Genomic DNA, 22,203 nt, shown 5'->3' with positions numbered 1-22,203 from the left:
CAGGTCACTTGTGCTTTGTCCAAGGGGATTTTATCTAGGTACAGAGTGATGGGAATTTTAGAGACAAGAATTCTCATTTAAACTTCTGTTTAGTCCCAGTACCTCTGCACAAGAGGAGGACCATGATGATGATGGACAAGGAAGGGAGGCAGCTGGTTCACATCCACTGACAGCTTTGGTGAGCAGAAGAGAGTCTGGCACACCAGGAGAGCCAGTGTCTGTAGTCTGCCCCATACAGGACAAGGCCAGAGATAGACCCAGGAAGGAAACATCTCCACATTGTCCACGGGTTGCTGATCCCTGTACTGTGTCTCCTGAGACAAAAGGAACTCCCCAAAGGATGTCTCTGGGTATCTTCTCAACTGGCACAGGACTGGGTTTGCTATTTCCTCATCTAACCTTGTGCTGAACCTACATGTCCCCTCTTACAATTGCTGAATGCATTCTCCCCAAAACACACTTCTACAAAGGCCAAACATTCCCTTCTGAGTGAAGAGAGACTTGCAAGCTGTGAGTGGCTCAGGCTGCACCTAAGAGCCTTTGACACCAATCTCTTGTGCCATAGCATTTGTACTGTGTTTTTAGCACCAGCTTGCAGGGAAATGCCAGCTCACCTGCTCTGCAAGTCAGGTGGCTGGTGAAGGTGCCACATCCTGTTCTACTGCTTCAGCAGCAATGCTCTCAGAGGGACTGCAGCCCTCATGGAAATAACACCTGCACGGCAGAGAGGGGACATCATGCTCTTGTTTTTAACAACCCTTTCTTTTATCACTGAAGATCCTTATAATCAACTTCCTTTGCCTGTTGCCTTTGGAAACAATAAAACACTTTAAAAAGGAACAGCTTGTATGATCCTGTTCTCGGTCATAACCACTGAAGTGAATGTATCACTTAACATTTATGACAATCCAGCTGGATGGAGTCCTGTCCATGATTGATAGCTACACTTAGCAGCGTCATGGTTTTGATCAGCTGAGACAAGATCCAAGGGGATTAAACGCTGGATGACACCTCAGTGGAAACCACAGCACTGGGAACACGTTTATATGTTGGGATAATGGATGAATGTGCTGCTCCAATGCATAAATATTTATACTTCACAGTTTTGCTGAAAACAGACAGGAAACCTTTGTTCAAACCAAACTGACGGGAACAACACTCACATGCTGAATACACAGACTCAGACCCCAGATGTCTGACTGCTGCTGAAAAACACCAGATCTCTTTTTTAATACATGAAGTGCCGAGGCCTCTACCCACATCTGCCCCCACCAGCAATCCTACCCATGGGGTGTCTTACATCCCCAAAAGCTGATGGCCAGTACTTCACAAACATCTCCTATAACCAAACTCAGCTCCTCTCAAGGACCAACAGAGTTGATGAAGTCACCTTTCATGAGGGATGGAGTCACTCTGTGAGTGAAGAACAGTATTTGTGTTCTACAGTGGGAGGAGAGATATGGGACCACAATACACTGAAACTCAGACAATGTATCTTTCTCAGGGCTATAAAATTCAAGGGATCTACCAAATTATATACGTACAAGGCCTTCCAGTAGGCACTGGGAGCTTTCAGTTCTGCGGTTCCCCCATGTCTGTCTTGACAGTTCTGTATTCAGACATTTGGGAAATGGCTGCAAGGTCTGGATCTCCTCCTTAGGTTTGGTGACCCAATCGTTTTGTGCATCGGTGCTTCCTGCATTAGCAACTCCTGTCCCATTCCATATGCTGCTGCATTACCACTTCCCTACAGAAAGCTCCCAAATCTGCTCTAGAGCAACCTGGTATGGAACACAGGATGTCCAGACTTTCTGCCAAGGAAATCTGGCAGCTGAAGTGGTTAACTTCAGCTGTCAGCATGGGCAGAAGGAAATAACCTTGAGACAAAGAAAAGTCAACATTTTCCACATGTATCCATCTGGCTAGGCTAACATGTCTCTCAATTATTCTTTTTAAACAAGTGTCACCACTTAAAAAACTAAATTAAACTCTAGCTAAGCAAACGTGAGAATTTTAGATGCAATCTTTTTGCACCTGATCTTTTAATATGGTATATATCAATACCACATGAGTTTTTTCCTAAATTTGTCATATTTGGACATTTTCATAATTTTTCTAGTCATACCTGTAGCTAACAGTTTTCCTGAGAATTTTACTCTGATATTACAATGGAAGCATTTGTACCAATGTGCTATGTGCATATATGCTGAAAGGCTTCAAGTGTAAAATGTGACACTGTTCTTTGTTCTAAGACCACATTATTACCCTGACTGCAGGGTGTAAGAGATAAATCCTGTATTTAGAAAAGAAGCAGTAAATATTTCTTGAGAAACCTGTTTTTAAGGATGGCAGTTGTCTACAACTTCTGGAAAGTCACCCTGCATCCCTGGGAGACAGATTACCAAGCAGGGCATGGAACCATAGGTGTGTGCAAAATTGCACAGTTGCAGTGTCTGCCCACACTAATGACACCTTCCAGCTCTGGCCAGGACATCACTTGCATGTTTGTATTTGGGATACACTTACCTACACAAGATTTATAGCATTGAGCCCATTACTAAAACCTCTTGATCCCAAAAGTGTAGGACAGTGTCTGCAAGGTGCTGAGCTCCCTCAGCTTTCTCACAGACCACAGCTGACTGCCCTGCCCTTAGGGAAGAAGGGGAAAGAAGAGGGAAGGGATAGCAAGGACATGCTTATCACAGTGGGTTCCACCAGTGGCACCTCAGAGGTGCCCAGGGGTGCTCACTGATGCTCATCCTGTTACTGATGTCTGCTTTTACTTGGTTTTCAACTCTCTACTGTTCTCTTGTTTTCCCTTCAACCTGTGCTGCCTTTACTCTTCCCACTGAACATCATGTCTTCTGCCTGCTCCATTAATTCTTTGTCTCCAGTGTCTGCCCACCCAGTTTAACAATTTGGAGTATTTACTGTGCAAAGAAAGGGAGAAAAAACACCAAAAGAGACATGGTAAAAAACCAACACAAAACAGTCAGAGATGCACTGGGATGGGGAATGGGGGTGCTCAGACCATTCATCCTGTACCATCTAAATTAAAAGCCTAAGGATCTTGTTACAGGGAGATGTGCTTTTTTGGATACATTCTCTGGGGCAGTTCCTCTTTTTCACTGTCTGTACAGGGAATTTAACCTCCTAATCTCTGTAATAGCAGCACTATCCTTCTCTCTACCACACTGAAATCACCTTGCAGTAACCACTGCTTTGTGATGGTGCAGTAACAAGCCATTAGAGGATGTTCCAAATGAAAGGAACATGGATAATAATAAATAAACATAGATCCCATGGATCTCCATGTTTATTCTACAGTCTCAAAGCAAGACCTGTTCTCTAGTTTATAAATCCTCTCTGCACTTTCAGCTTGGACAAAGTTAAGGCATATCCTGTGCATGAGCTGGATGTGCCAGTTACAGGGTGTGGACTCTGGACTATTGTATATATAAATAAATGCTGCTGTGAATAATGCTGCTCTTGATCAATACCCACTTTGATCGACTCATCAATGCTATTTTTTTTTAAGGCACTTTACTCCATGAAGAGCTTAGAGCTGGATGAACAGTGGCACATGAAGCACTTTTTGAAAAGTAGAAAAAGGTCAGCTCAGACATGCAAACTGACAGCAAGCTGAGAGGTAACTCGTGATCAGAGGGCATGGAGAAACCAAAGCAACAAATCAAAGATTGGCTTAGGCCAGCAGAGGTAACTGACTCTCCAGCAATGATTTTGAAAATAACTTTTGCTGACTCAAGAAAATTAAAAATAGAAGTCAGCCACAAAATTGAATTTTCCCTGTGCTTTTGGATTTTTTTTTATATAGTTTTAATAATTACCTAGGGTTATTAAAATACTTAGGTTTCCACTGTGACAGAAAAATATCCATATGGCCATAACAGCAATGCCACTCCTGTATTGGTCAGCATGAAGCTCCAAAATTCACAGTGGATGTTCTCTGAGTACCAAAAAGGACACAACTCTTGCACAGCATAACAAGATTTTGACTGTGCCTCTCTGTGTCTATAGATTGAGAATTAAAAGAAACAGGAGAAGCAGCTGAGTACCTAGATCACATTGTGCAATAAAAATCTGGTGGAAACCAATTCTGCAGGAATCCACCAAGGATCTTGTGACATCCATATAATTCCTTGTTAAAAACATCCTCAAAGCCTCCCTTGTTTTAACGGAGTAAGTCCATTACACTTTCCTGCAATAAAGCCATTTTTATCATCAGAAGGGCATTCCAATTACAAAGAATGCTTCTCCCAAGACAGTGTGTGACTTCTCCAACTCCCAACTTACCCTCCAGGGCACAGAAACGTGTCACCTGCTCCGGCATCAGCTTCCCAACCTTGTGCTGGCAATAAACGTCCGCGATCTCCTGGCGACACTGCTTGGACTTGGCGCGGGACATGGCCGAGATCGCCTCCTTGCCCGTCACCTCACACTTGGGTGGTTGGTCGTATTTCAGTTCTGGGGAGCTGTTCTCAATTTTCTGTAAAAGATGCTGTGTGGGAGATCTGTCAATCTCCTTCAGACTGTTGCTGTTGCTGCTGTTTTTTCCCAGGTGATCGCTGAACTGCACCACCTCGTTGGAGTTCTTCCCCAGCAGCAAGTTCTCCTTCATCTTTTCCTCTTCCAGTTTCTTTCTCAAGTGCTCCTTTTGTTTGCTAAGGGGTTTTTTCACCAGTTCAGACTGGTGTTTTTGCCTCTGAGTCCTGGGAGCAAAGTTACTATTATCAATAGTTTCAAAGTCCTTGGGGACCGAATTTTCATTATTGCTGTCTGTTCGCATTTTCTCCTTCGGTCGGTGGGAAAAATAGCCATCCTATAAATGGGGAAAAAAATTATACTCATCTTACTAAAACAGTCACATCCCATGCATTACAAGCATTTCTTACATGAAAACATAGATAACTACAATGTAACATACTGCAAAAATCCCTGTGTTGGGGTATGCAGCAGGGAGAAGCTGAGAGGCCTCTGGAGTGCCCAAGTCACCTGCACTGGCATCTCTTCTCCACTGGGCCAGAGTCCAAGCCCTATCTCAGATGGAGCAGGGAGGATTTACACAGGTTTGTGAGCAGTGATTAACCAGACATTTCACCCTGACACCATTAAATATCCATGAGAAAACAGACACGGGTTTCAAGGGAGCAAAAGCAGGTCCTTCCATGCTTTCCTTCACTCCCTGTGACACAGTTTGGTATCCCAGAACTGCCTCGTTGCTCTGCAGAAGGCACCACCTGACTACACCTGAGCTTTCAGTGAAGTAACTTTGCTACAAAACAAATCCCTCCCAATTTTTCACTTTGTTTTTTTTGAGTTCCTACACATTTACATGTTTGAACCCTCCCTGGGAAGGTCAGAGTTAGGCTCAGGTGTCAGCTCTTAACCTTCATGTTCCTCCACTCAATGTCTTAAATACAGAGTCCATAACTTTGTAACATTCAAAATCCATCATATAAAGGAAAAGGAATAGACCCTGTAAGATATTTGTCTGCATCAGGGGTGGTGAGGTTGAGCTGCCTTTGCTCCAGCTGTGGAAACTTGTGGAGGACACAATTTTTAGACCTGTGGACATGGAAATATCTCTGTAAAAGTGAACACTAGCAGATAAAATCAATGATGATTGGTTAATGAAACATCTGAAGACAGGAGTAAAAATACTGATAGACTTTTTGAGTCTGTTCTGTTTCCTTTCCACTTGTGGAACACCTGACCAAAAATCAGAGACTGGGAAATGACAGCATCACTAATGATGACTGATGGGAGCATTTCATCACCTATCAACCACATTTTGTATTCAAAACATTTTATCAGCATGAGCTAATTGTTTCTCACATCTCTTCTGGAAGGAAGTATTTAACAGTCAGGGTTTGCAGAGAAAGGAGAGGGAGATAATGACCTATCCCAGGCCATGCAGGGAGTCAGTATCAGTTTGACCTCTGAAGATCAGCAATGGTAAATGTTTGAATAGTTTATTCATTAGAAGGAGTTGTTCAGTGAGTGAATAAAGTGATTTTTTGACTCTCCATGAAAATGTCTAGTTTGCAACTAGCTCAAGCTATCAGACACAGAATAATGCAAAGGAGTTAAAAAAAAACAAACAACACCAGACAATAACTCACAAACCAAAATCCAAACATTTTTCAAACACACAAAATGCTTCTAGTTTGGGAAGAAACATTTTTTAAAACATAAAATTCTAATGTTTAAGGGATCACATGAAATCAATTTCTTTTCTCAGAATCACTTTAAGGAAAAGAATAGCTTTTATACAGAAACACAGGTTCATTTAAGTAGAAAAAGACTTCCAGGATCATGAAGCCCAACCATTAATTCAACACTGCCAAGTCCACCACTAAACCATGTCCTCTGGTGCCACATCTACTCAGCTTTTAAATCTCTGCAGGGATGGTGACTTCACCTCTTCCCTGGGCAGTCTGTTCCAGTGCTTGACATTTTCCATAAATAAATTTTTCCTAATATCCAATCTAAAGCTTCCCTGGCACAACTTGGGGTCACTTCCTCTTGTCTGGGATGTTACCTGGGAGACAAGACCAGCCCTGACCTGGCTGCGGCCTCCATTCAGGGAGCTGTAGAGAGCCATAAGGTCTCCCCTGAGCATCCTTTGCTCCAGGCTGGAGAATCCCTGCTCCCTCAGCTGCTCCCCAAAGGGCTTGTGCTCCAGCCCCTTCCCCAGCTTTGTTTAAAACCAAAGAGAAACAAAATAAACAAAACATAGTTTCAAGGCAGCCTTCATTCCCAGGAATGACCAAACCAAAATTAAAAAAAAATTACTTTCAGAGCCTGGCTCCCATTACTTATCCTGTATTTCAATGGATCTTCAAAGGAAAACACCAACTCTGCCTTCTTCAATAAACCTTTTCTAAGGCCTCTAAGGCAATGCCATGATATTTCTACATATCTTGGCAACATTCTCACAGGCTGACTCTTGCTAAATTATTTTTGTCTTCAAATTTAAAAAAACCCAAAACTAATCTGTAAAGGAAATGCACATTGATGAAAGGGAAAGGGAGATGAGATGTTTGCTATTGGTTCTTCACACCCAGGAGACACTGGCTGGCACCAGAGCAACAGGCACACACCTCCCATGTCCAGGGAGAGCAGAGCCCTGCCTGCACTCTGCCCTCCTGCTCCTTCCAAACCTCTCTGGAGCACGACAAAGTGCCAAGAGATGAGGTGTGGGCAGGTTCTTGTTTCAAACAGTGTCTGACACTACACTTTGGTGATGTTTCAATGGGAACTGTTGCTCTCCAGTTTGCCACCCCTGCACCAGGGGTGCTGGACGAGCTGTGCAGCTCCCCTGGGACTGCCAGAGGCTGCAGCTCCAGGCTTGCAGCAGTGATCCCCCCACGCTGGGACACAGCACAGAGCTGGGATGAAACCTCAGGAGAAAAAGGCAAAGCAAACAGATTTATTGGTGTATGGTTCACCTCTTTAAACTATTTTCCTCTTTCAAGTGCTTTGTGCCCTCTGGGAAATGCTTCTCCAAGTCTACATGCTGGAATCTGAAAAAACAAATTAATTCTAAATGCTTCCAAGGCAGATATAAAACAAAGCAGGGCCACAACTCTTCCCTGTCTGCAGGGACAGTGAACACCACAAAACTCCCACCACACAGGACACCCAGGGTCTGCAGGGATGTCTCTTTTGAGATAAATAAATAAATCAGGGTCTGTACAACAAGTGTAAAACCAAGAGCTATAGATACACCTTAAAACATAAGGCCAAGTAACAAATACCACAGCGGGAAAGTCAAATCCAGCCTCAGACAATCTCACACCTGCTGGTGCAAGTGTTAAATGCCACAAAACCCAAAATCTCCACACACCTTTGATCTTCCCTCTCACCTGCTTTCACCAAAGCCAAGCGTGATTTTTGCAGTACAATGATTTCAAGGTAGGGTCCACACGTGAGAGCAGAATGTTCAGAGGAAATGAAACTCAGCACTCTGAGCTTAGAACAGCAGCAGCTGCTGACAGTAAGTTGTGCTCATTTGTGATGTTCAGGGGTACAAGCAAAAAGCAGCACATCAGGTTTTCAGATGGATATAGAAAGATGGGTTTTACTTGCTCTGCAATACTTTATTTTTACAGTGCTGGATTAATTGCAAATTTTGTCATGGATGTCTAAGACATTCAAGACAAGGCAGAGTCATCTCACAGAAAGATGATCTTGAAAGCAGGCAATCCCAGTTCTGACAGTACCATGGGACATACATCAGCAGGTTCACTGTCTGAATCATCAGTTTTTTCAAATTTTATCAGGCTATTTGTTAGCAGCACCTCCTTATCTCTGTGCTTGCAAATCACTGAAAAAATGGAAGGCCATACCAGGACCAAATGAGAAGCATAAACCTATTAATACAGCCCATATGTGTCCACAGCCAAAGATCAAAACAGTATTTTCAAACCAGCACCTAACACTGCTATTGAAATCACCATTTTGGTCTTTGCAATAGAGCAATTCTCTCTAGGCATAGACCAGAAGAGGCTCTATCCAAAATCAACTCATTTGGGAGGCTACCTTACCAAATTACCCAGTGTTACAGGTGTCACACACAACACCCAAGAGCACATATTTCACCTGTGCCTTTCCTACAGTCCTAACCTGTGTCAGTTTAAAGCCACCCCCTCTCATCCAATCACTCCATGCCCTTGCATCCCTCTCCAGCTCTCTTGGAACTGCTTCAGGTGCCAGAAGATGCCATAAAGAAACCTCTGGAAACTTTGCAGCACCGTATTTCCAAGCTGAAGCGTGATGCTGTGGATGTCTATCACAGAACACAGGCCTAAGAGGACTGCCACAAGCAGAAATGTTCTGTCCTAACTTTGTCTGGTTCTCAGAAGATACAAGGAGAAGTTAACTGCTGAGTACTCATGGCAAGAGCCCTAGGGAAAGTTTTAATGACTGTGGGGCCTCTTCTGAGCCTGTGCACACTGCAGTTCAGGAATAACAAGCAAATGCTCCAAAACTGGGAAAGAACAGTCTGTACCCAGGAGTGTGCATGAGATCACTGCCAATTACATACTGATTGCCATTGATTCTAAAAATAGTATTATAATATTAATGCAAAAACAACATTTTCAGCTCAGAGTCATTTTATGTAATGTGAGAATTTGAATTCTGCTCCAAATTCTGCTCCCTGTTCAACACACAGATTTTAAATCAACAAACTTCACCTCTGGTGTGTTTTATTAAAGTTTGTCAGACACAATGTATGCTCCTTGGTGTATTAGCCACTTTATCTGCAGTGACGGAGGGTCTGGGGCTTAGGCACTCTGAGCTTGATTGAATTCAAAGTCCCATCTATCTCAGGAGGGAAAGCCTGGGTTTCTGCAGACTTTGCAATCTACTGAGGAAACCATGGAATAAATTGCTGCTGTCACCTACTACACACCCAACAACAGGTGCTGCTGCCCACTGCACCTAGCACAAATACAGAGAATTTGGAAGAACTTCCCAGCTGTCTGTAATGACAAATGGATTTTAATGACAGCCTGTTAACACTCTCAGAGGGTTTGCAAGTACAACCCACACCAGTTCAGCCAGACCACAGGTAAGTTTACACACCTGCAGACTGCCTCTCTTCACATTTTGCTTGCCTATATTTGCAAGACACTTCTGTCACTTATATTTGCATCCAAGCTAAGCATGTTCAAGCATAAATGTGCACATGGGGTTACCCAGGTCACCAATTCTCCTGCACACTTTCAGGTACAGTTCTGTATCCTGTGTGCCTAAGGTAGGAGGTTAAAGACTGGGCTCAGGAAACCTCCAACAAGCCAGCCCTTTTCCCAGTGGGGCATCCCACTGCAGGATCAGAACACACTGCAAAGCTCTTAGGTACAACTCACAGAGTGTCCCAGTGCCCCTGGAAGGGGTTCCTCTGCCAGCAGCCTGGAGTAGCAATAGGACTGGTAATTTTTGCTATACACAAAAAGCCAGCTATTAGACCAATTTCAAATCTGCCTTTGGAGAGAGAACCTAACATGCATTTAAATCAGGAGAGACCCAAACATCAGCAGACAGGGGTGTACCAGCTCTGCAGACAGCAAGGGCACAGACTGTGGCTGAGGGATCCAACTGGAGGCACCAGAGCCAAGGGAACAGCCCACACTGTGCAGGCAGGGACTGCTCCAGCATCACCTGCCACACACCTGCAGAGGCACTGTGCTGCTGGAAGCTCCCTTTTGGAGGGGCTTTGCAGGCAACCTAAAAGAAAACCCTAATCAGTTCACAAAGGCACACAATAGGAGTTTGCATTCATCTGCCACAGGTGTTCATTGCATTGTGCAGAGCACTTCCTCCTGACAGTAAGAAAATGCTCCCTTCTTAGGAAAACTATTCACTGCACGATTTCTTTATCAACAAAGTCCTATAAATACGATACAGATGGATGGACCATGTGCAACCAAGCCCTGAATGGCAAATGTTCACAGTTACAGTATATGTGACAACTCATTTTCTCCCCAGCACGGAAGGATTTGCTGTCTTCTTGTACTGAGAACGTATTTTCATATTCTTGCTCTGGCAAAGCTTGGTACCTCAAAGACACAGCAAAACAAACCAGAGATTTGCACATGCACACACAGAGCAACAACAAAACACACAGATCTTCCTCTAAATACAAGTACTGGACATGCTGGCCTGCAGGACCAGCTATAAATCAAACACCTGTACTATCAAAAACTACATATTTTTCCTCCTTTCACATAGTAAAGCACGCAGTTATTGACCTCCTGTGAGAATATGCAATGCCTGGGCAGTCATGCAGGATCACACACAGCTGAGGCCCCCAGAGCTGGGGCAGGCACTTGCTGCTTTTCTGGCCTGAGCTGTTCAGGATCCAAAGCAGCTCACAGCTCCAGAGGTGGGGAACAGCTTCAAAATCTGCACCACATGTCAAAGCCTCAGAGACCTGGTCAGCTTTTACAGGACCATCTATTTTACCTGTCCTGTGACTGAGAAGAATTTAAACAGAACTATGAAAATATAATTAAAACAAGTTTCTGTTCAATATTAATCACAGCTGTGACAAATTATTTTCTAGCACTTGTTAATTATTTCAATAAAGACACCTTCCAATTGCCAGAGGAGTCAGAGGATGGCATCTCTACAATTAAATATTTTTTTTCGGCTCTTGTCTTTGTTCATTTGTGGGCTGTTTCTTAGTTGAAATCAAAACCTTTTGCATCCAGAACTACAACCTTTACGCTGTGGTCACCCCATTGTCTCCTGTCCTAGCACACTCACATCTTTCAAACTGTAAAACCACTCCTGCTTTGCTTGAAGCCCTCATGCAGCCACATGGATGCAGAGCAGACATCCCATTGTGCCATCAAAACAAACAAGAAATTGGGAACTTTAATTGAAGATGTGGTTGATGTGCCATGAGACCCTTGGAAAATGAGTACTTTTGGCAGGATTGAACAAAAGCAAGGCCAAATACAGCAGATGGAGGAATGGCAGCAGATGTTAATGTAGTTGTATTTTTCCATATGTTTTTCTATTTTGCTGTAATAAGTACATTGTATTTTAATTGTCAGTGGCTGAAGACTTGGGAGAAACATTTTGTGAGAAATATTTTATGTTACTTTATGCCTTTCATTAGAGAGGGAGATGCAAAAGGTGAAAATAGGTTTATTGACTTGCAAGCTGGCAAAGATGAAAGATGTGATTGCTTCAAACACTCTGCTTTCTGTTATGTAAAAGAAAATGAGACAAAGCAGTAATTTGGGTTAAAAGGGGGATTCTGATACTTGAAAAAGCTTGAGTTCTTCAGGTTCAGCCCTAACAGATACAGACAGGCACAGCCAGCCCAGGACTATTGCAACACTTGGCATTTCAAAATGCAGAGAAACAGATGGACCACCACAAAGTGCACAGGGGACCCCTCAGTGGAACATCTGCACTGGTAAGTGATTGTTTGGAGGATTATTTTTCCCTTCCTTTCCAAAACTGTTGCCATCCATTTTTATTTTCGCTTAACACCAATTTCAGCACTGTGATCCAAAACACTAGAAATAACATTGTAAAAACATCATTAATAGAAGTTGCTTTTATCCCTTTTTACATACATACATTAAGGGAAGATGTTCTGGTTTGAAATTCAATGAAAACAGCTTCAAAAATTTGGCTGCTTTCCTCAAAGGAGCTTTTCTGGGTTTTGCTAACATGTGACTTACTTTCAGAGTGATTTAGATTAGGGGGTAAAATAATATTGCATCCCTCAAGAGACCAAACAGATTTTCACATTTGTTCCAACTAAGCACAGTAACTGTACAAAAAGCCATATTGTATCAACAGCAATTTCAGATGTTCATCTGGTTATTAAGAAGTTTGGAATACTGCTAGAGGGAGCTGTGAAAGCACACATCCAATAGTGCTTCCAAAATTGACCACTTTGTTTTCTGCTAATTTAAACTTCTCAGGAAAGTTTGGACTTTGACAGCACAGACCAGTCAAATGTATTCAATCTGCAACAGAACTTGATTTATAAGCAGTAACTGCCCCACTTTGCACATTTTGTTCTCTTTGAAATGACACTGAACCTCAGTAAGACTCCAGATTCAGGCACAGGCCCTGCTTTTGGCAAAGCTCCCTCCCAGCAGGATTCCCCACCAGGAGCAGCAGCACTCCCTGGGTTGGGGCAGTGACAACACTGAGCTGGGCCAGGTATTTCTGTCTGTGTACACACACATTTCAATAGTTCCCACCTCTGCTTTGCAGCTTTAGCTGTGCCTGGGTGTGGGCAGTGGAACCCAGCCCTGCATGATACAGCACATTGCTCAGTTCCCAGCAAACAAGGCCTCAAAAGACCGTTCATGTGAGCATCTGTCCTGCAACATTAACCAGTGTTACTGAGCCTCCCAGATCCACTTCAGCACAACCACATCTTTAAACACAACTCACCACAAAACCAGGACAGAGATGAAGGACTGGCCTGACAGAGCAAAATGCAGCTCCTCAGGAAGCTCTGGAAAACCCTGGAGGTTTATTTCCCTACAGCCTCTCCCCTAGAGAAAGTGAACCTTACAACAGAGTTCAGACATGAAGGAGCTTACAAGGAAGTCTTCTTTCAAGGGAAAGTATTTAAGTGACTTTTTATAATAATGTCTGTACTTTGTGATCCTTGAACAGAACCCTCAGTTGAAAAGACATGGTAGAGCAGCAGCAGACACTAGTTAATGCCACACAACTTCTTGACAGGAGTGCAGCAGATGAGGTCAAGAAATGATAAATCTACATGGTTGTTTTTCCTGATGGCTACTCTGATACTGAAAGGAAAATGTGAGATATTCTGTGTTTTTATTTCTCACCAAATTGTACTGCTTCATTATTTGACAAAGGTGCCCCAAAGTGACAGTATGTAAATAAATACCACAAAGTAAGAACAGGGGTAAAGCTCAGTCATTTCCATGTTTAAACTACAGACATGATAACTGTACTGAATACCCATTACCAGCCAAACTTTCATTTTTATTTTTTTACATTCCACTCTCAATGACCTAACCCATAAAAAAATAACACAGTCAATCTGAAATGAATTCCTCAGCTTTCATCTCTATTTCTTTCATCCAGAATTCAGCCAGTATAGATTTTATATCTTTCAGAGCAGTAGTAAACATGTGAAATTGCTTCCTGGTGACTTGTTATTAACTAGATTCCAACTAAATTCATCAGGAGGCCTATTCCAACTCCAATCTAAACAATCTTGAGCAGCCCAGGCTGAATTGCTGAGACACACAATAGATCTCTGGCAGCTATAGAAATTAAACATAATCAGAATATGGAGGGTAGAAACCAAAGACGCCCTCACACACAAATGAAAACATCCTTGTAAAATATGGTCACTTTAGCACAAACTTATTCAGCCTTAATTAGGTAGAAAATCTATTTAGATTAATACAATACAAAGAATAATAATGAACTTCAGGATTGCATTTTGTTACTTGGAGGGAAAAAACAACACAAATAAATGGGAAGTAATTGGACCTTATTTAATAGTCTCAGACTATCAGCTTGAACAACTATAATCATTAAAGGCCCTGCAGTGATCTTCTACTGATAAATGTTGTTAAATCAGAATTACAGTACAACAAGCATGAAGGGCAAAGCTTATTAATATGAGCAACACTAAAAAATATGATTAATTCAAATCTTTTTTTTACCAGCATCCCAAGGAGTTTTTGAAGCAAGCACATAGTAATGAAAGGTCTCCATGTTTCCTCCTGTTTTGGGTGAGACTGAAATATTAACACTTCCACACGGTGGTTACTGCAGGGGGACTGCAGATGAGCAGCAGTTACCCACTGCTGGATTTGTGCTTGTGCTAGATCCTGTTTTGGATCTTCACAGAAAGTTCTTCTGCAAGACCAGTAGTTACATTCATAAAATAAAAATTGCAAAAGCCAGAGGGTTATTATGGGCTCTGCCACCTACCTCCTTATCTACCCTGTCAGCAGTTCAGCCTTCCTGAAAATTCAGCCTGGAGTGGCCTCAGCAAGAGTGGATGGTGTGGTACTGCATTCTCAGTTCTTGCAAATTCATTCAGAGCTATAAAAATGAGCAGTTTTAACAACGTGATGAAAGATGACTGAGGTCTGGGTTAAAAGATAAAGCAAAATAAAAATTTCTGACACCAAAAATGATGCACCTGAAGTTCAAAAACTTGTTGAAGTTGGCTCCAGCAAAGATCATGAAGAATATATGCATTAGGAAAAGACATCAAAAAGTTTTTTAGGAAACTGCCCTCCTCCTTTACTGGAATAGATACTCACTTTGGAGACCAAACCCTTTTTCTGTACTGTACCAAACATACTGACTACATTTAAGCCAAACACCAGATTGCACAGTGCCCAGCTTTCTATAGCCACAGATCAGCTTTCCTCTCATGCTGTAAGCACAGTGCTGTCAAAACAGTTATTTGTAATTACACTGCATTTAACAATGGTCATATTTCCATAACTCCACACTTATAATTCTGTCAGAAACAAGGACTCCCTCCACACACAGTCAGTGATCATATCCCAGCATATCCACATCCTCAGCTGACAGAACCAGATGGACAGCACAGCATAATGTTAACTTAGTCACTGCTCATAGACCATGCCACGCAGAAAAATCAGATCACAATGTACTCCATTGTCTAATGAACACCATTATGCTACAGCATAAAAAAAACCCAGAGAAACAGTGATGAAAAAATGGGTCCTGGCTATCTAGAAATTCTTGCTTGTGTCTTCCTCAGACCTTACTATTTCTAAGCCAGAAAAATAATGTAATGTGAGCTGGAAACTTTAAATTTGCATCTACAAATAGATATTGTGTGAATTTTATCAGATTTATCAGAGATTTTGGTAAGTTTTCTTCTATAACATCAGCACTAGCCCAAAACATGCTGTGAGGAAATATAACAGTGGCAATACTCAACAGTGGCATTATTTCCACTTAATTGGAATTCAATGGGCAGTGGAAGGATGATTGCAGGATGAGATTACTACTTTTGGCTTTCTAAACAGTTGCTCTTTTGGATTTTTGTCTTGATTTTGCAGCACTCATCAACTCCCACCAAGCACTGTGACAGGGAGAAAGGCAAAGACACATTTCAGTTCCAGGGACAGGGTGTCAGTGATGTCACATATTCAGGTGTGCTTTCTTTCATGGAACCAATGAGGAAATTCAATCTCTGCTCTTATTTCTCAAACCTGGCATGTAGGACAGGATTTAGTCTTTTATACACTAAAGATTAGATGTATTAAATATACACAGCATACTTAATAATTGACAGCAACCTTGGTGCACATACTACTACTGTAGTGCACTGTAATTCTTTAGAAAAAAAAACTGTTTTGAGAATTTTCTGATTGCTGGAACACAGTTTCATTTGCAGAGACAGCACAATGATAGTTCACACATCATGCTATGTATATCTTTCAAAACATGCATTTCTCATTAGTAATTTTACTATGCCAACTATTCCAAATATCAAAGTGACACCTGACAATTATAATGCTACATGTTCACCAACATAATAATAACGCTTCAGCAGAGTGATATTTGCAAGGGTTTGAAAGGAAGAAAATCTCTACCTAAAATCTAGCGTAGGATGCATAAACTACAGAGATGAGGGCACTGCCAGAAATCAGCCTAAGGGAATTGTTGGTATTACAGATTTAAAGCTAACAGCTTTCAAAATGGTTTGTAAGGACAGATATATCCACACGAAGCAATGCCAAGGAGTGACACACGCACACCGTGTCCCTTTAGTGATGGGGCATGTTAAATACTGTCATTTTGCAACCCTTTGGTTGGTGCTTTCTGTACATGCAAGAGAAAAGACTTTCAGTATCCTGTTCTGTCTGATGAGCTGCTGTCTCCCAGCGACATGATGCTGCTACGAAAGGTGCAAACTCAGCAAGTGTCCTCGCTCCTGGTCCTCGGGCACATCTGCCGGCAGCAGATCGCTTCCCATGGAAGCAGCCTGGAAAACCCACGGACGCCTCACGCTTGCCTGGAAAAGCCCCTTGTGGTGCCAGCTCGCACACGATTCCCTTTCTCAGCTCCGGGGTGTCTCGGGAGATGCCCAAGCACGGCCTTTTGCCAGCTCCCCCGCCATGGCACAGCAGTGTTTGCTGAAGCCCGAGCTGGCCGGAATAGCCATGCAGGGCAGCAAAGAGCCGGACAGCAAACAGGACGGAGGGACAGAGCCCTGTGCCACAGAACGAACAGGCGGCCGGAGATGAGCTCTCCCAGCAGCAGCATCGGCATTCCGCGACACCGGGGACACGCTCCAGACCCCAGCAGCGGATCTCAGAGATTGCCCTTTCTTATTGTTTATTAGCATGAAATGATGTTAGCCGAGCAGATCTGGAGAAAGCTGATGCGAGCCGAAGCCTGCTGTAAATCCGCATGTGAAAGGATGCATTTCGCAGGCGATGAAAGCCGAGAACGAGCTGTCGTCTTCACTTAGTTTAATTCCTGCGTGTCCTTTAGAGCAGCAAAAGCCTTCACCAAGAAGAAAACAACGAGATTCTCTGTCTATGGCCCAGATTCTCAGTTTATGCCCAAATAAATTTTATATTCTTCTGAAAGTAGACCCTTTGAATGACTGTTAAAATGGGCTATTATTGGCTCCTCGGATTGCCCAAGGAACTTTAAAAAGAGCAGACTTGGGAATTTATTAGGCAACATTTTCTCTCTGCGTTGAAATCTCCAAGATAATGAATGTCTTGGAAAGAGCAACAAGATTGTTATCATCCTTAACTCTTTGACCAAAGGCATGAGCTGGGCTGCTTCCAGTAAACAAATAGTTCATGTTAATTTTATAGATGTGATTGAAATCAGTAAAGAGTCACTTGAATTATTTTTTTCCCTTTGCAGTTACTGAATAAGTGTGGGCTAATTGGGCAAAGTCCCCACTGACACAGAATACTGCAGCAAGACAGTAGTGGCTGAAAATCCCCTGCTCATCTTATCTGCCATCAATTGTCCACAGAGGGAGGGAATGACAATTGCAATGTTACACATCTATAAATACAAATTCCTCTGTTCTCTACAGCCAACAAGACTGTTCCCACGAATAAGGGTATTACTTCAGTGCTGGTTTTACAAATAAGGTGAAATTCTGTCAGTTCCCACCCAGAAGTCAATGGACAGGAGAAAGTCTTCCACTCCTGGCAAGCCTCATCAGCCCCACAGGGATCCAGCATGTTCCAGCACAGTCCTGCTCACAAAACACACCACGGTGTCTGAACTCAGAGCAAATCCAGATGATGAGCTTCAATTGCTTGCAATGCTAATTATTCTATGCAGTGCCCATACTCTAATACAATCTCCTATAAAGAACTGATACTTTTTTACAATATAATTCCATTTATGTTGTGAACTGGCTGGCAATGAAATTTCTGAAGCTTTAAACACATCTGCCTTGAAAACTGTCTCCAAGTACATTCAAAGGAACAGACTGCTGAGCAAGGAACAAAAAGCAGGATGATGTTGCATGGGGCAGAGAAGCAAACTCACTTTCACTGCTCTTCCTGAAATTTGGAGGGGCAGAGCAAGGGAGAATGGTGAAATAAAGAATATCCAACATCAGAAAAAAAATGCATGAACTCTGATAAAAATAGAGTCTGAGCAAGGAAATGGCTTACCCATGGCACTGAGGAGTAAAACTGCAGTACACAGCTCAGTGCACAGGAAAAGGGCAGAGTCAAGAGAGCAAACTGAAAGGCAACTATGTGACATGAAAAATGTAATTGACAAGTATTTGTAGGAAATTGTTTAACATTGGCCCTCTTGACTGGCAGCCTGACATTCATTAAATGAAAAAGTCTTTAAAAAGCAGTATTTAATTACTCACTGAATGTTTTAATTGCTATTACAAAGCAATTGTTTTTAATTACAGATCACATTAATATAAATATGATCTAATCCTGATCATTAGGATTAACTGTAGTGATCTTGTTCACCAACAATAGGATCTTTGTATTTAAAGTAAAATGTCATTAAAAAGCCATGGGAAGTTCACCATTAATGTGCAAGCAGTGTAATCTTAATTTCCTCCTGCAGACACTGAACTGAGACCAATCATGCAAGATTTTCCAGTATGTAAAATAACTGTCACTTTTCATTACAAAGAATATGAAGCAAAAGGAACACTGAAATAATAAGGCTGAAACAATTTTCCAGATTTAGAAAAACCCATGCCACACTTTTTCTAACAGCTAAAGAGATTTTTTTTTTGAGGGCTAAATTTTCCCAGGAATCCTGAAAACAAGATGTAATGTTCCTTTGTTCAGAGTTCAGTTCTGGGTTGGTAAGTAAGCCTGCAGAAGGCCTGCTATTCAGCCTGCCTCTCTTGCAGATGATGGTATAACCCCAAATATTATTTATTTAAGAAAAACTGACTGAAGATCAGTGGAATTGCCAGCAGTTAAAGATTTGAGTTCTTGATAGTACAAAAATGATCAAGCAGACTTAATTACAAAATGTAGAAAAGCAAGAGTAACGGGTGGCTCAGAAAAGGGAATTACAGAGGAAGAAATCCAATCTTCAATAAGTTATGTCAAGCAAGTGCAGACTGTGACATCAGCACATGCAGATGTGAGGGTAGACAGCTTTCAGCAATGTTAAACAAAGGACTCAGACCTCCAAGACCCTGAGCAATTTAAAAAAAATTGGGCAAGAAGTAATGAAAACAACACAACTTTCTAAAATATAACTGTAAATATATAGGTAGCGAAAGTTTTACATGTTACTCAGGACATACATGGTATAAACAATGAGAAAGAGTGAGTTTGATAAATATTTAGATTATTCTCTAGAAATTGTGGACAGTTTCAAGACATGTTAAGTGTATTTAACACTTATTTAGCCTCAATCTCCTTCAGGCTATAATTTCTGACCCCATCTTGAACCTTGCTGCTGGGCACCCATCCTGTCAGGTGCCATCCATGGCAAATACAATGTGTTTTATGTTTGTCTTTTAATCTTATCTCTCAACTTCTGCTTTGGTGTTCAATAGTTCACCTTTTGTCTGATTGCTGCCCTTGCTCAGGTTCCAACCTTTGCAGAGCTGCAAACCTGTCAGACAAGGAACAAAAAACTCGTTTCTAAATAGATAAGGGAACATAAAAACAGCCATGGGTCAGGTTCCGCCTGAAGTTAGGACAGCAGGTTTTGTGAAGTGCTGCCAAGATGAGTCAGCCTTCCTCCTCTACTGCCTTGCTGGTGAAAGTATATGAAATGTCCCAAAACTTTTCAACCTTAAAGCTCTAATACAAGCTTCAGGCAAGGACCAAGGGCTGCTCTGTTTCTCCACCCCATCCATCCTTACCCCTATCCACCTCAGCGAGGCTGCCTCTTGCACTGCTGGACTGGCACAACTCTGTCAACAGGGAGGCCTCAATTCACCCTGGCTCAGGAGCCCTGACTGGGGTCAAGAAAGACACCACTATTTTCAGTTCTTTGTCAGCAATGAAAAGTCATCAAACAAAACATGGAAGCCTCTCCCTAATAACCCCTGAAGTCAACATCTTCTCATCATCAACTCTCAGAGTGACACAACAAATTGGGATCAACACTTTGCTTTTTTCTTCTCTTACTAGTCTTTCTAAAGTTCCAGACAAAATGACATTTTCATGAGTTTAGTAGTTTAGAGCTAAGGGCTTATTAGCCAAACTGGAAAAGATCTGAGTAGAACTGAAAACATGGGTTTGACATTTTTAGCAGTTAACTCCCCAGGAGACTGCTGCATTTCCATTGTTGTCAAAGTGCTGGAACAAGCTTCAAGATTGCACCATGCAAAGCTGAAACAAGGATGGGCTGAGGGCCCCATGGGTTTTCCAAAGACACGAGCCCCATGCTGCAGCATGCCCCACAGGAACAAGAGAGCTTTTCCTCCCAGCAACAGCCACATCAGATGAATCTGCAGGTGTTGGTCCACAGGGCACAGACTGACCCAGCTGACACAAGAGCACATTTAAGTGCCTCTGCAGCCGCAGCTGTCGTGGCCATGACATTGCTAGTGAAGGCAAATCAAATGGAAGTCACTGGAAAGCCCAGAGTGTCCTAAACCAAAGTCAATCGGGAATCTTGTCTGTTGTGGCACTGCCGAGCCAGCAACCCACAGCTACAGGGATTTGACAAGGTCTCTAATGCATTTATTACCCCACAGCACAGGATAGGGCAGTTCATAATGTTCAAAGGAACATGCATTTTTTCCTTTTACAAATAAAATAGTTTGAGGTTACACTCTCTGCATGGTAACACTGTCTGAATGTTTACACTGAACATCTTTCACGTGGTTTTATTACCCAAACTCCCCCCTACATATATGATGGTGGTCTTGGAAAGACAAGAAAGAGGCATTCAAAAATGCATGCAGACTGTATATTGTTTAACAGGAATATTTTCATATGTGTAAAATGAATAGTTAACCAAGCAATTCACAGTCAGGATAAAGCTACTCCAATACAAAAACTTTCTGTCCCTCTAAAATCTGGCTTATGTTATCACAGAAAACAAATAAAAATGGATTCCTTGTTCCTTTTCCAGACATTTCAATCAAATTTTTGACTCCCTGCAAGTCTCTGCCTATCCTGCTGGTAATGACCTTTATCCAGGAGACAGGGCATGGAATAATACTGAGTATTTTCACAACTTTCTGTCTTCCTTTAATTTGCCATCTCTAACATCAACAGTCCCAAGTCTCTCTTGAATTATCGCTCCTCAAACAGTATTGACACTGGAGATCTTCCGCCTACTTTTCAAGTACCATTAAAGTCCTTATGAAGATGCACACAAAATGGAAATATTTATAAAACTGTGAAACTGAAATATGCTACATATGCTGAAGACTAAAGTAAAAACAGCAGATGTCATTATTATGCATACTTATTATATATTTACATTTTATACATCATTTACATATTACACGCTTCCTGATTTTTTTTTCCTAAATATCAACACATGTATCAGATAGCTTTTTAAACAAAAGCCTGGAAAAAGCATGTTTGTCTTCTCTGCAACCTCATAAATTTGCAACATCTCTTAAGAAGATCTTTTGCAACAAAGTAAGCAAAGGAGTGGGTGGAAGGAAAAAGCCTTTTTTGACAGGCAACCTCTTTGCTGATCCAGTTAAAGGAAACTGGATATTCAGACAAGTGGTTAAAATGTAAAAAAAAAATCTGAGTTTTGCAATGGCAACAGATAAAGCTGTTAATGTGGCACCTTCCCCGTGCTAAGAATTACAGGGTTTGTGATTGGAAGCTTTTCCTGCCCCCAGTGAAATTTTAGGTGCTAAGGCACAGAGAGGCAACTCCTGCTGTTTGCTCAGAATAGGTTAAAGGGAACAAAGGAAAAATCAGCACGTTTGCTTCATCTCTGACACTCACTCAGTCCAGGGTGACTCACGGCTGCTGACAAAGTCTGGGCTCCGGAGGAAGCCTAAGGCTTTTTGGTCTCATATTTTTTAATTTTGAAGTGAGAATAGCTGTAATTATCATGTAGCTGACACTCATCCCACTAAAACCAGTATGTGCATAAAGCAGCTAATAAAACAAATTAATTAGAGCTGGATGAGAGCTGGTTACGGGACCGGTTCTGTGCGGCCTGCACGGCCCAGCAGCGGCTCTGGGACACAACCAGTTCCCAATGGTT

General features: G+C 42.1%; 1 protein-coding gene across 1 annotated transcript in view; it reads right to left on the bottom strand.

Annotated features, from left to right (window-relative positions):
• Positions 1 to 22,203, bottom strand: part of XYLT1 (xylosyltransferase 1) — a 152,350-nt gene that overhangs the window by 87,100 nt on the left and 43,047 nt on the right. The window contains exon 3 of the mRNA XM_015642387.2: positions 4,315 to 4,840. Within this exon, the coding sequence (XP_015497873.1) occupies positions 4,315 to 4,840 (526 nt within the window). The remainder of the gene's footprint in view (positions 1 to 4,314; positions 4,841 to 22,203) is intronic.

This window comes from Parus major, chromosome 14, assembly GCF_001522545.3.
Source record: "Parus major isolate Abel chromosome 14, Parus_major1.1, whole genome shotgun sequence".
Taxonomy (NCBI): domain Eukaryota; kingdom Metazoa; phylum Chordata; class Aves; order Passeriformes; family Paridae; genus Parus; species Parus major.
This window is presented reverse-complemented; position numbering and strand designations above follow the sequence as displayed.